This window comes from Eucalyptus grandis, chromosome 4, assembly GCF_016545825.1.
Source record: "Eucalyptus grandis isolate ANBG69807.140 chromosome 4, ASM1654582v1, whole genome shotgun sequence".
Classification (NCBI taxonomy): domain Eukaryota; kingdom Viridiplantae; phylum Streptophyta; class Magnoliopsida; order Myrtales; family Myrtaceae; genus Eucalyptus; species Eucalyptus grandis.
The window spans coordinates 34,237,332-34,251,339 of record NC_052615.1 but is presented as its reverse complement, the minus strand read 5'-3'; the positions used below and the strand labels follow the sequence as shown (position 1 = coordinate 34,251,339).

General features: G+C 37.8%; 1 protein-coding gene across 1 annotated transcript; it reads left to right on the top strand.

The window, feature by feature from the left end:
• The first annotated feature begins 8,709 nt into the window (after nucleotides 1-8,709).
• On the top strand, nucleotides 8,710-11,643 carry LOC104418970 (monooxygenase 2-like). The gene is made up of 6 exons (XM_039311567.1): nucleotides 8,710-8,869; nucleotides 9,009-9,155; nucleotides 9,799-9,867; nucleotides 10,050-10,215; nucleotides 10,380-10,608; nucleotides 10,720-11,643. Exons 1-6 carry the CDS (start codon nucleotides 8,796-8,798, stop codon nucleotides 11,253-11,255), a joined length of 1,221 nt encoding a protein of 406 aa, XP_039167501.1. The 5' UTR covers nucleotides 8,710-8,795; the 3' UTR covers nucleotides 11,256-11,643.
• Nucleotides 11,644-14,008: the final 2,365 nt, after the last annotated feature.

Genomic DNA, 14,008 nt, shown 5'->3' with positions numbered 1-14,008 from the left:
ATTTGCAGTATCTGTACCTGTTTCACTCCATTCACACGTCTCATATGTTCCCTTATTCAATGGGGTAAATTTTCCTGATTGGAGTGAACAAGTCCAGTTTCACTTAGGTGTCCTGGATCTTGATTTAGCGCTTCAAGCTAAGAAACCAGCTGCTATTACTGATGAAAGTAGCGATGATAAAAAGTCTTTCCATAAAACTTGGGAAAGATCGAACAGACTGAGCTTAATGTTCATGCAAATGACAGTTGCAAACAACTTAAAGATTTCTCTTCTCAAGACTAACAATACTAAGGAATTTATGAAATTTGTGGAATAGCGTTTTCAAACTGTTGATAAGTCACTTGCTGGTACATTGATGAGCACACTAACCACCATGAAATATGATGGTTCGCGTACCATGCATGAGCATAAACTTGAAATGACGAATTTAGCAGCAAAGTTAAGGACTTTGGGAATGAACATGGATGAGTACTTTTTAGTATAATTTATACTTAATTCCTTACCTCATTTGCAATATGGGCAATTTCAAATGAATTACAACACTATAAAGGATAAGTGGAATGTAAATGAATTGGCCAGTATGCTAGTTCAAGAGGAAACAAGGATAAAAAATCAAAAGGCTCATTCTGTTCATCTCTCAAGTCATCAAGAAGTTTGAAAGAATTTCAAGAGGAAAAGTGGAAGGAGCAAGAAGAAATGACTACACATCCTGAATGACTCTTCAAAAGCTTCTCAAACCCACAAGAAGGAACACAATCTTATTAAGTGTCATTTTTGCAACAAAATTGGACACTTGAAAAAAGATTATTTAAAATGTAAGGCTTGGTTCAAAAAGAAAGGTAAGTCTTGTGCTTTAGTATGTTTTGAATCAAACTTTATTGAAGTATCTCATAATACTTGGTGGATTGATTTTGGTGCCACCACTCATGTGTCAAATACGATGCAGGGATTTCTTATGATCCAAACTATAAAGCCAAATGAAAGTTATGTGATTACGGGGAATAGAAACAAAGCTCCAGTTGAGGGCATTGGCACTTATCATTTGATCTTAGATACTGGACATTATTTAGATTTGTTTCGAACCCTTTATGTACCTACATTTTCTCGCAATTTAGTTTCTTTACCAAGACTTAATGTGGCGGGATTTTATTGTAAGTTTGGATCTGAATCTTTCAGTCTATTTAAAAATGATACTCTTATTGGAACTTGAACTTTATGTGATGGTCTCTATAAATTTAGACTTGATTATACTTTTGTTGAGACATTAATGACACTACATAATAATGTTGGCACTAAACGAAGTTTGGTGAATGAAAATTCTGCTTACTTATGACATAAACGTTTGGGTCATATATCCAAGGAAAGAATGCAAAGATTAGTGAAGAATGAAATTCTTCCAAATTTGGATTTTACTGACATTGGAGTGTGTATTGATTGTATTAAAGGTAAACAAACAAAACACACTAAAAAAGGTGCTTTCGATGTTCCATCTTTTGGTAAGGAAAGCTATTTCATAACATTTATTGATGATTTTTCACGTTATGGTTACATTTATCTATTGCATGATAAGTCTCAATCAGTGAATGCACTTGAAGTGTATATTAAAGAGGTTGAGAGGCAATTAGATAGAAAGGTGAAAATAGTAAGATCGGATAGAGGTGGTGAATATTATGGAAAGTATGATGAATCGGGACAATGTCCAGGTCCATTTGCTAAATTCCTTGAAAGACATGGCATTTGTGCTCAATACACAATGCCGAGTACACCACAACAAAATGGTGTAGCAGAAAGGCGTAACCGTACTTTAATGGAAATTGTTAGGAGTATGATGAGTCATTCATCTTTACCCTTATCTTTGTGGATGTATGCTTTAAAGACTTCTATATACTTATTAAACAGGGTTCCTAATAAGGCAGTTCCAAAGACTCCCTTTGAACTGTGGACCGAAAGGAAACTTAGTTTACAACACCTTCATGTTTGGGGTTGTCAAGTAGAAGTAAGAATTTATAATCCACATTAAAGGAAATTAGATTCAAGAACGACTAGTGGTTATTTCATTGGTTATGCAGAGAAATCCAAATGGTATAAATTTTATTATCCTAATCATAGTACAAGAATTGTTGAATCTGGAAATGCTAGGTTCATTGAGAATAGTGACATCAGTGGGAGTGAAAGAATGCGTGATGCTTGCATTCAAGAAGTAAGGGTAGAAGTTCCTATGCCTAAAGCTTCTAAAGTTATTCTTGATATTGTAATACAATCTAATAATAATCGAGAACAACAAATTAATGAACAAACACTCGATAATGGAGATGTCAATAATGAACCTCTAATAGCCGAGTCACAAGAAATAGCATTAAGGAGATCTCAAAGAGAAAGGAGGTCGGCTATTTTTTATGACTATATGGTTTATCTACAAGAGTCAGAAATTGACTTAGGAATTGGAAATGATCTATATTCATTTTCTCAAGCCATGGAATGTGAAGATTCTAATGAATGGTTTAATGCCATGGAAGAAGAGTTAAAATCCATGCATCAAAATCAAGTTTGGGATATTGTTGAATTGCCTAAAGGATGTAAGAAGGTCGGATGTAAATGGGTCTTTAAGATCAAGCGCGACTCAAAAGGCAATATTGAACGACATAAAGACAGACTTGTTGCAAAGGGTTTTACTCAGAAAGAAGGCATTGACTATAAAGAGACATTTTCACCAGTTTCTAAGAATGACTCACTTAGAATTATTATGGCGTTGGTGGCTCATTATGACTTGAAGTTACACCAAATAAATGTAAAAACCGCATTTCTTAATGGGAATTTAGAAGAAGAGGTTTATATGGACCAACCCGAAGGCTTTTCAGTTAAAGGAAAGGAACACATGGTATGTAAATTAAAGAAGTCAATATATGGACTTAAACAAGCTTCCCGACAATGGTATCTTAAGTTTAACGATACCATAACTTCATTTGGATTTAAGGAAAACACTGTTGATCGGTGTATATATATGAAGATTAGTGGGAGCAAGTTTATTTTTCTAGTTTTGTATGTTGATGATATTTTGCTTGCTACTAATAATTTTGGTTTCTTACATGAAACCAAGAAATTTCTCTCTAAGAATTTTGAAATGAAGAATATGGGAGGGGCAACATATGTGATAGGAATAGAAATATTACGTGATAGATCACAAGGATTATTAGGATTGTCTTAGAAAGCCTACATTTGGAAAATTTTAGAGAGATTTAATATGAGTAAATGTCCAGCAGGAATAGTTCCAATTCAGAAAGGTGACAAATTTAGTCTTATGGAATGTTCGAAAAGTGAATTGGAACGAGAACAAATGAAAAATATTCCTTATGCATCTGTTGTGGGGAGCTTAATGTATGCACAAACTTGCACCAGACCAGACATCAGTTTTGCTGTCGGAATGCTAGGCAGGTATCAAAGTAATCCTGGAATTGATCATTGGAAAGCTGTAAAGAAAGTTCTTAGATACTTGCAATGAACGAAGAATCATATGCTCACTTATAAAAGATCTGATCATCTCGAGGTGATTGGATATTGTTAGGGAAATCCCTTATGATGTTTTGAAGATGACAAAATAAATCAAAGGCTACTAACATGTTTGATGGTTGAGTAATAGATCATGCAGATAATAGAACATGTAAAGGATATTATCAAAGTCGAAGACCGCGACTCGAGACTCAAAGTCGAGACGAGACTCAAGACTCAAAGTCGAAGACCGCCGGACTTTAGTATCAAAGTCTGTTCTACATCGAAATCTGTTCACTCGACTAATTCAGTTGAACGTGAATGATGAACCGAAGACAGACTCTATCTGAAGCTGAACCAGAAGATAGACTCTATGCTGAAGCTGAACATGGTACAGACCTTAAAGTCTACAGACCCAGATTGTAAAGTCTCAAGACTCATATCGTAAAGTCTCAAGACTCAGACTTTACATCCAGATTCGATGAATCGTAACTCAAGCCCAATCATACAACGGCTAGTGATCTGGTTTGGATTCCACATCAAGATTGATTTGATTGATTCAATCTAATTGATTGACGATTGGATCTTGAAGACAAGAATTCTATACGAAGAAGCTTTACTTATGGAAACCAAGATTTCGTTTGTATGGGCGATCGGAATCAATTTGGGATTTTACCTTTGTCACTCAACGGCTACCAAATCTTCTAGATACAGAGCTGTCCAATGGGTATATTGGAAGACGATTCTCCGGGATGCTGTCCAACGGTAGTTTGGAAGTGGAGGAGTATTTAAGGAGATCATGGACCGATGAGCAAGTAAGAGACGGAGCGTAGAATTTATAATTCCAAAGTACGAGCGACTTTAGATCATATACTTGTCTCTTGAGAGCTTAAACGTTTGTAATCATGAGAGAAATACCAAGAGAGTGACTTAGTGAGATAGTGTGATCTACTACTAAGTGTTTGCACTCGGAGTTGTAATCTCTTGTTGATTGCATAGTGGAATCCAGCCAAGAAGGCTGTTATCGTGGGAGAGTGGACGTAGGCTTGGATTAAGCCGAACCACTATAAATCTCGTGTTCTTATTCTCTTCCTTAACTCCTTTATTTTGTTCATACTAGCACTCTCAGATATTCAGATTTAGACTTAGCTAGATGTGTCGATACAAGAAAATCAACGTTTGGTTACTTGTTTCTTCTGGCTGGAGGGGCAATTTCATGGAAGAGTCCGAAGCAGTTAGTTATTGCTGCATCCATTATGGAAGCTGAATTTGTGGCATGCTTTGAGGCCACAATTCATGGATTATGGCTGCGGAATTTTATTTTAGGGCTTGTGATTGTCGACAGTATTGCCAAGCCGCTGAAAATTTATTGTGATAACTCTGCAACAGTTTTCTTCTCCAAGAACAACAAGTATTCTAAAGATGCTAAGCATATGGAGATCAAATACTTGTTTGTCAAAGAAAAAGTTCAGAAACAAATAGTGTCAATTGAGCACATTAGCACCATTCTTATGATAGCAGATCCCTTAACAAAAGCACTGCCACCCAAAACATTTAATGAACATGTTGAAAAGATGGGCGTTATTGGACGTCATTAATGTTTGTATTATGATTGTATTAAGTTTATGTATTTGACACTTTGAGCTCACCTACGTGTTTATGATATTTCATGTTTTCTATTTAGTATACATTATGGAAATAGATTAATGTTAAACATGATAGTTTCTAAAGAAACATTATGGTTGGACTATTACTGTACTTCTCATTTATGGATCATGTTAAGTAAAGTGCTATAATTGAAGTGCATAGAAGGGACTATGTCGATTAATGACATACAACCGCTATGACTCACATTAGTTTTCTTTACCTAATTGTGATTATTATGTGATTGCCAATTTAATGAAATTTTATAGCATAATCTTATTGTGCACATTATAGTCTTTATTAAACCATGAAAGGAGAATCATATGGGCCAAGTGGGAGAATGTAAAAATTATTGTGACCCACATGATATGATTTATTATATGATTTAATAATTATTGAAATGCTATAAAATAAATAATTATTGTTTACGAGAAGTTGCGACTCTAATAAAATGAAATGGTATATTGCTTTGATGGAAGACACATTTTCAACGAACGTATAAATAGAGTCCAGTCCTCTCTCCACCCAAAACGAACAACAATAACCGAAAGGAATTTGGTATTCTCTCCTCCATCGATTGAATACAGTAAAGAATAGTGGGTTAAGGGAGAGAAATCGGATTTCTTCATTTGGTTCGAGTTATTTGGGTTTGCTACAACGATCATCATCAAGTGTAGCGCTATGGATAAAGGTATGTCTTCATCTAATTGTGAAAATCATGAAAATCAAAATATCATTGTTTACTTTGAATTTCCGCATCAAATATTATATGAATTGTCTAACAATACACAGGTAATTGTACTGGAATTGGAGCAGTTGGAACTTGAGAGAGTTGCTCTCTAAAAGCTTCTTGTTCTGCTCCGTTTCATTCTTACCCTCTTTATGTTTGTTGGTAATGTCTCTGATATGCAAGTGAGTGCTGATACTCTGTAGTGGGTTGCAGGCTTGGCCTTAGAAGCTTGGTTTTGGAGTCGTCTGATGGGTTGAGAGCCACGGGGTTCGCCCTCACAACATGGACAAATGCTTGGCGGGCCTTGGACGCAGTCGGCATCGGCGAACCGCTCCGCCAACAGCACCACCGACTTTTTGGGTGACTGATGAAATCCTCCTCCTCTTGCTGTGGCTAAGATGAATATATTTCTTATTCTTAGGATTAATGTGATTTGATCATTCCGATTGCAATTTGAATGTGTATCGCGACATAGCATGGAACCCACAAATAAAGACATGAGCTTTATAGTGATTGGATTGGCCTACGGGGTTTACCTGACCACCTGTTGTTTTTCACACGGCTGAGCCTGCATCAAGGGTATAGGGTGGACAAGCCATTCAAATTTGGAATGATCATGGAGAAGCATTCTCACACGATCATGAAATGGCTTGTACTGACTTTCCATTAGAATTTGGCTTATGCAGAGACAGGTTTAGGAAGTACAGAAAGTCCCGTGAGGGCACTTTTACGTATGGTTTCAGGAATGTCAAGGACTCTTTATTAACATACCATCAACTGCCATTTATAACTCAGGATTTTGTATTTTTTCTTTTTTGGGCAAATTTGCTAGTTCTTCATTGTCGAAAAGCCTTAACTCATCGTTTTATATGTCAGGCCGCTAAAAATTCCACACATCAAATTGGCCATTCAAAATTCCATTGTGGCAACTGGAAAACTTCTTCCACGAACAAGAAGTTTCGTGCAATGGGGTCGAATGTCTTTCAAAACTTAAATTCAAATGTGAATGTTAGTTGGATGAAAAAATAATATATTTTTCCCAATTAAAACATGACATAGGCATTTGAAAAGGCCAAAACAGAAAATAATATGTATGAATTTATTGAAACATGTTCTAAATTTGAAAAGGCCAAAACAGAGCAAGACCACAAAAAAAGGAATAATAATATCTAAATTTATAAAGTTTTGGCCCGACAAAGGGATGACGAATTAGACCTTGCCACCACTGCATAAAAGCGCCAAGATGAGAGAAAGATAAAAGAAAATAATATGTAAATGTACAAATTTGACAATTGGAAATGAATTTATTGAAACATGTTCTTTCTGTTCTCATGTATTGCCTAAAAACATTTAGCAGTATATATATGTATGAATTCTCTTCCTTATATATCTCTTAAAAAAGCGATGCAACATAACATGAATAATACATATTGAGGTAATTTATCTGGTTCCTTGATGCTAGATAATATAAATCATACATGTCAATGTAGTTTTTAATGTATACGAACACACAAGTTTCAACTTTCGAAATGTTTTTAACCTTATATATCTTTGAAATATTTAACTTACAACCACATTACTATGTGGGGGAAATTGTTCAAAGAATCTTAAAATTATTGTTAAGCTCCCAATTCGACAATAAACTTTTCAATTTGGCCATTAAAATCCTAAACGTTTTAACAATTTCCCAAAGTAGTCATTCGGTCAATTTTAACTAAATATCGCCAATACAGCAGTTCAGTTAGCATTGGCCATTGTATATGGTATGACCGGTGTTGACGTAAATTATTTCTGCAATTTTTTTAGAATGTTTTGATTTTTTTTTCATTTTTATGTTTCCATTTTTCCCCTATTTCCCTTCACCGGGGACTCAATGATATCAAGCAAGGGCCACGAGACCCATGCCTATGGTCTACTAGCTATCATTGAGGCCCCGACAATTGATGGAGGGAAATAGGAAAAGAAGAAAAGGAAGAGAAAAAGAAAAACTCTAAAAATTTCCAAAAAAAAAAAAATGCAAATATCACCCACATATGCACCGACTTTGTCATGTAGGATAATTAACGCTGACTGAACTATCACGTTAACGATTGAAGAACTATGTTAAAAAAATCATTAAAATGTTTATGAATAAATTGATCAAATTGGAAAGTTTATTATTGAATTGACAACCGTACAATTGAATTAAGACCCTATGAACAATTTTCCCTAAAAATAAGATATGTGTGCAAGTATGCACAAGTATGAACATTAGTATCAAACTAACGCTTAAAATAATAATGTGCTAATGAAATCCTCAATGCGAATGACAAAATAAGAAACAATCATGTTACTAGTTTATTCTCCATGAAGATAAGATACGTGTGCAAGCACGCACGAATGAATACTAGTATTGAATTAACAGTCCAAATGCGATGTGCTAATTGATTCCTCAATAATGCGATGTGGGAGCCAAACAATAATTGATTACTTTATTAATTTAAACGGACGATTGTATTGACCCAATTCAATGAAGCACCTCAATCAAGCACGTGCCTTCGTCATTATTAAAAGGGTAGAAAAAAGCACATTCGGTTTTTGATACCACCTGATACATTAAACTAGAAAAAGCAGGGCTATAGCCGGAGAGGCTAGACGCCGAACAAGAGCCATAGACACAACATTCATATCTTGGCATTCGATTGTTACAACTTGCCAGACCAATATACGTAGCGACTTACGTCATTTGTGTCCTATTTGTCGTTGCATGCGGTCGTCATCTTTCTACAGTTTGTCTTCGTCGTCTATCCTGTTTGTCGTTGCATGCAGTAATCATCTATCTACAAATTGCCTTCGTCGTCTTTGCCCCTCTTCTCTCTATATAAGAGACCTCACCCGAGGGATGGACAGATAGCTCTAGAGAGAGAGAGAGAGAGAGAGATCAAGCTATTGATTCATGGAAGCAGTTGAAGACATAGTGATTGTTGGTGCCGGCATTGCAGGCCTCACAACGGCTTTGGGACTATACAGGTAATTGTACTGGCATTGGAGCAGTTCGAACTTGAAAGAGTTCTCTGAAAGCTTCTTGTTCTCCTCTCTCACCCACCTTATGTTTGTTCGTATGTCTCCGATATTCAAGTCAGTGCTGATAATCTGTTGTGGGCTGCAGGCTTGGCATTAGAAGCTTGGTTCTGGAGTCGTTTGATGGGTTGAGAACCACGGGGTTCGCCTTCACAACATGGACAAATGCTTGGCGGGCCCTGGACGCACTCGGGATCAGCGAACCACTCCGCCAACAGCACAACCAACTTTTTGGGTGACTAACGAAATCCATTTCTCTTGCTGTGGATAAGATGACTATATATCTTATTCTTAGCATTGTTGTGATTTGATTATTCCAATTAATTTGAATGTATGGTGCGACATAACATTGAACCCACAAAGGAAGACTATGAGCTTTTTTAGTGATTGGCTTGGCCTACCGGGTTACTTGACCACCTATTGCTTTTCACATGGCTGAGCCTCCATCAAGGGTATATAGGGCAGACACGTCATTTTAATTTGGAATGATCATGGAGAAACATTCTCACACGATCGTGAAATGGCTTATACTGACTGTCCGTTAGAATTTGAGCTTGTTATCGATGAGAATGATTTCCAAGCCTCATGTTCCTAAAAGTGTGAGTGTCTGTGGATGGTGATGATTTCATCTAGAGAGCTTGCCATCTGTTCGGATTGTAAAGAAGGAATGCAGTAGGAGAGGGATTAGACATATCCTGATATTTCTGAGTACCCACGCTAGAATTGAGTGAGCACCTTTACATAACATCTGATGTGCAACATAGATCCATCAACTCTAGATGAAAATGATATTTTTCATGATTTTAGTTCAACAGCTAGTTCTTTTTCTCATGGCTCTGAGCCCTATTTAAATTGATATTTGAGAGGTTCTGATTCAGGTTGCAGTTAACTTCCACAATTTCTGGAATTTCTACAGCTGAGGGACAATTTGATGCCACCGGGACAAGGTTAAGTCGTTTAAATTCATGAGAGTCTATGTGATTTAAAATTGCATGCGAAATTAGCCATTCAAATAAACCAGATTTATCCCTCACAATTTTTGCGCAAATTTCAATGGATTCCTAATTTCCTTTGTTAATGGTGTGCAATATGTATGGCATGTCTTTTTAACTTTGCACATCTATTGCAGACGAGGCCATGAAATTCGTGGCATGCAGAGGAGAACCCTGTTGGAAACTCTTGTGAATGAACTTCCTAGTGGCACTATAAGGTATTCGTCCAAGGTTGTGTCAATCGAGGAATCAGGCCTCCTTAAGCTGGTCCATCTTTCGGATGGGTCAATTCTCAAGGCGAAGGTATTGCATCATATTAACCATTAATTAGGAAAATCTGCTTAGAGTGACAGATATTTTATGCTCGACAGAAGCCCCTTTGTCTATGCAAAATTTGCTTTCTTGTCTGAACAAGATATCTACGGTTTAACTTGTCTTTATGCTTATGCTCTACGTGAAAATGTTAGGTGTTAATTGGGTGTGATGGAGTGAACTCAGCAGTGGCAAAATGGCTAGGCTTCAAGAAGCCCGCATTTGTTGGCCGATCAGCCCTCAGGGGCTGCGTGTATTACGATCACAGTCACAGTTTCGAGCCTAAATTCTTCCAGTTCTTTGGTGAAGGAGTTAGATCTGGTTTCATCCCTTGCGATGACAAGACTATTGATTGGTTCTTTACATTTGATTCTTCCAGCAAGAGTGAGTTTCTGTACTTTCTTCAATATGAGTTGGCTTTTGGCAAATATTAGATTCTTTTACTCTGCTTTTTGTATTATCTATAAACAAACAATGTCACTTTCCTTAATGCAGATGAAGAGATGGAAGAGAGTCTGGCCAAGATTAAGCAATTCATGCTGCAAAAGCTCGGAAAAATACCCGACAATATGAGAGCTGTTTTCGAGAAAACAGAACTGGATAACATTATATTATCACCGCTGAGATTTCGACCCCCGTGGGAGATTCTGTGGGGAAATATAAGCAAAACCAATGTCTGTGTGGCCGGAGACGCATTCCACCCCATGACGCCAGATATTGGCCAGGGAGGCTGCTCGTCTCTAGAAGATGGCATTGTCCTAGCGAGATGCCTGGGCGAAGCCTTGAGGGACAATCAAAGCATGAGCAGTGAAGAAGAGTACAAGAGGATTGAGATGGGCTTGCGGAGGTATGCCAAAGAGAGAAGATGGAGAGCATTTGAGCTCATAAGCACAGCTTACATGATGGGATACATCCAACAGAGCAATGGCAAGGTATTGAACTTCTTGAGGGACAGAGTACTGGCCACCTTCTTGGCCAGGTGGTCGCTGAAGATGGCAAATTTCGATTGCGGGAAACTGAGCGCTTCTTGAATTACCCTGATTGTTTACTTATCAGTGTGTTTTGTGCCGGCATTCATGTGAAAGGGGAGATAGCTAAGTTGTGATTGGTTTGCTTCGCCTCTCAAATATCAGAGAAAAGGTTCCTGTCTATGCGGAGACATCCCTGTATGATTGGAGCAACGACAAAAGAATTTGTGAAATGAGGCACAAAAAAGTCTAATATAGGCACTTTTATGTTCGGTTTCTGGGATTTTAAGGAACGACAACGTGCCATAATGGTCTTTATTTGGGTGACATGCATTTCTTTACCGTAAAACATCGCTTTTCATGTGAAGAGCATGATTTAGTAAAATTTGCGTATGGAACAATTTCTTCAATTTGTCTTTTGAATCCTCTGGAGTAAGATCTTGTAAATATACATTCGAGGGGTCGTATTCAAATGAATACAAGATCTTGCGAATCCTATTGCACGACCCAGCCGCACCTTGAGGGCTAATGCTTGCTGTCGGGCCACCAGGCATCACCCCCCACAAAGTCTGCACGACTCCTCTCTGATATAGCTAGTATAAGTACCTAGAGGGGGGTGAATAGGTATATAAAGGATTTTTCTCAATAATTGCACAATACTAGACAGTTGATAGATTTGAGACAAACGATAATCAAAGTAAGACTGAGAGAAGAGAAAATTGAACACGTGGTTTATAGTGGATCGGCTTATGTCAAGCCTATGTCCACTCTTCTGCACTGACAGCCTATTGGCTGGATTCCACTATGAACAAAGAGATGTTACAGTGTTGTTCTCCCTTACTTTCTCGGTGTAGATGATCTACCACACTCGCTCAAGGTATCATTAAGTATAGACACTCTTTGTGTGTACAATTTTGCTCAAAATGTATCGACTGATAATCAAGGTACTTCAGACTCTGAAATTTCTCTATCGATCATGCACTAAAGCAACTAGAATATCTTCCTTTTATACTCCTTTATGCCATCATATCCGTTGGCACTTACCAAAGGAATTCCTCCAATCTACCCGTTGGACGGAATCAATCAAGAAGATCATTCGAGCTATTAAAGGAACCTGACGATAGCCCATCCATCCTGTTCGCCCATACAATCAGGATCTTGGTTTCCAAGAATAGAACCTTCCAAGAACATTTCGTCGACCATCGGATCTTCAAACGATCTTGATTACGAATAAAAGAATCCGTTATATTTATCCAGCCAAGAGATCTTTTCTAGAGGATAAGACCAAATCCTCAACCAAATACTTTGGCTCTAGATTGCCTTCGTCACTGGATTAGAAAAACTGTCAATGAGAATAGTCTTGAGTCTTGAGTCTTGAGTCTTGAGTCCGGTGATCCGAAAGTCTTCGGACTCTAAACGGAGAAGGTCCGTACTTATCCGAGACTAGGCGATAGAAACGTTTTGTCGGCTTCAAAATATTCGGAAAGATTTCTCCAACAATCTACCCCTTTTTGATGGTGACAAAACTTTCCTGTAGATTTGAACAACTTTGACCTGCAAAACATTACTCAAGCAATATGGCTATCTCATAAAATAAATCAACCAGACTTTGCACCCACAGAAAATTGGTTAGTTTTTCATGAGTAAGACCATATAACAACACTTGATATAAATGCAAACAAGTCAAACATCAAAATCCACACAAGTCGGTCAAATTCAAGTTCACACCCAAGTCATACTCAAATATTCAAACACGTCAAAGTTTTAAAGAGTTTAAAGAGTTCAAATTGCAATTCTCCCCCTTTTTGTCATCATTAAAAAGGTGAGAAAAAAGTCAAGTCTTCTTGGGAACGCGCACAATCTGGAAATTTCCCATCGATTGGATGATGCCTTCTAGCCTCTTCAAGTCTTCCCGTAGATGAGCCACCTCTTCTCCTTTGGCATTGGCTTGAATTTGAAGAGCGAGGGCTTTCATTTGATCTGCCAGGGTAACAGAAGATGCTTGTCCAGCATTCTTCATGACTTGAAGTTCACATTCCAGAGCATAGATTTGACCCTGCATTTCCAGAAGAACATCAAGGATACGACGAAAATCTGCTGTATTGTCCGTCTGTGTGCTTGCATTTGCTTTTTCGGATGGAGTGAAGGCAGACGATGGAACTTCAGTGTAATCAAGCAGATTTGGTGTTGACGTATCATGTCCTTCTTCAGGCATTTGAGAAGCCTGAAAGTCTTCTGGATTTGTTGGTGAGCGACTCACACCTTCACTATTGACAGCATGTGGTGTAGTCCTTCCTTGCTCACCATCTCCCCTTGTCTCTAAGACCTCAATTGGGGAAGAGTGATGGTCATGCTCTTCTGCGCCTTGATTCCCTTCCTCTGCAGCTTCATATGCAGACTTTTCTTTTTCTGCTTCTCCTTCTGCTTCAGCTTCTTTCTCTTCATCTTCTTTCTCTTTCTCTTGTTGCTCCTCTGCTTCTCTGTTCTTTGCTTGTCCCTCTTCTTCTCTATGTTCTTTTTCTTCTGCTTCTTTTCCTTTCTTCTGATGTTCTGTTGATTCAGGTACAGAACGTCTGGTTCTTTTCAATGTAGGGATAGTGAGATCTTCCTCTTCATCTTCATCCTCCAAGATAAGAGCTCTTTTCTTTTTGGATGGAGCACCCATGGGCTCCTTCCCTTTTTTCTTTGATGCAGAAGATGCTGGAGTCTTCACTTTGAACTTCTCCATTGCCTTACTAAGCTCTTTCAGACGCATTTTAGTCAGCATTTTCAAACCCACCACCATTTTGTCGCATGGTCGAACACAAAGAGTATGT

What these genes read in the sequence shown, in the direction of transcription:
- LOC104418970 (XM_039311567.1), top strand. Translation starts at nt 8,796, where the DNA reads ATGGAAGCAGTTGAAGACATAGTGATTGTTGGTGCCGGCATTGCAGGC. An exon ending in TTTGATGCCACCGGGACAAG is followed by an intron (nt 9,868 to 10,049) that starts GTTAAGTCGTTT and finishes CATCTATTGCAG; the next exon opens with ACGAGGCCATGAAATTCGTG. An exon ending in GGTCAATTCTCAAGGCGAAG is followed by an intron (nt 10,216 to 10,379) that starts GTATTGCATCAT and finishes TGAAAATGTTAG; the next exon opens with GTGTTAATTGGGTGTGATGG.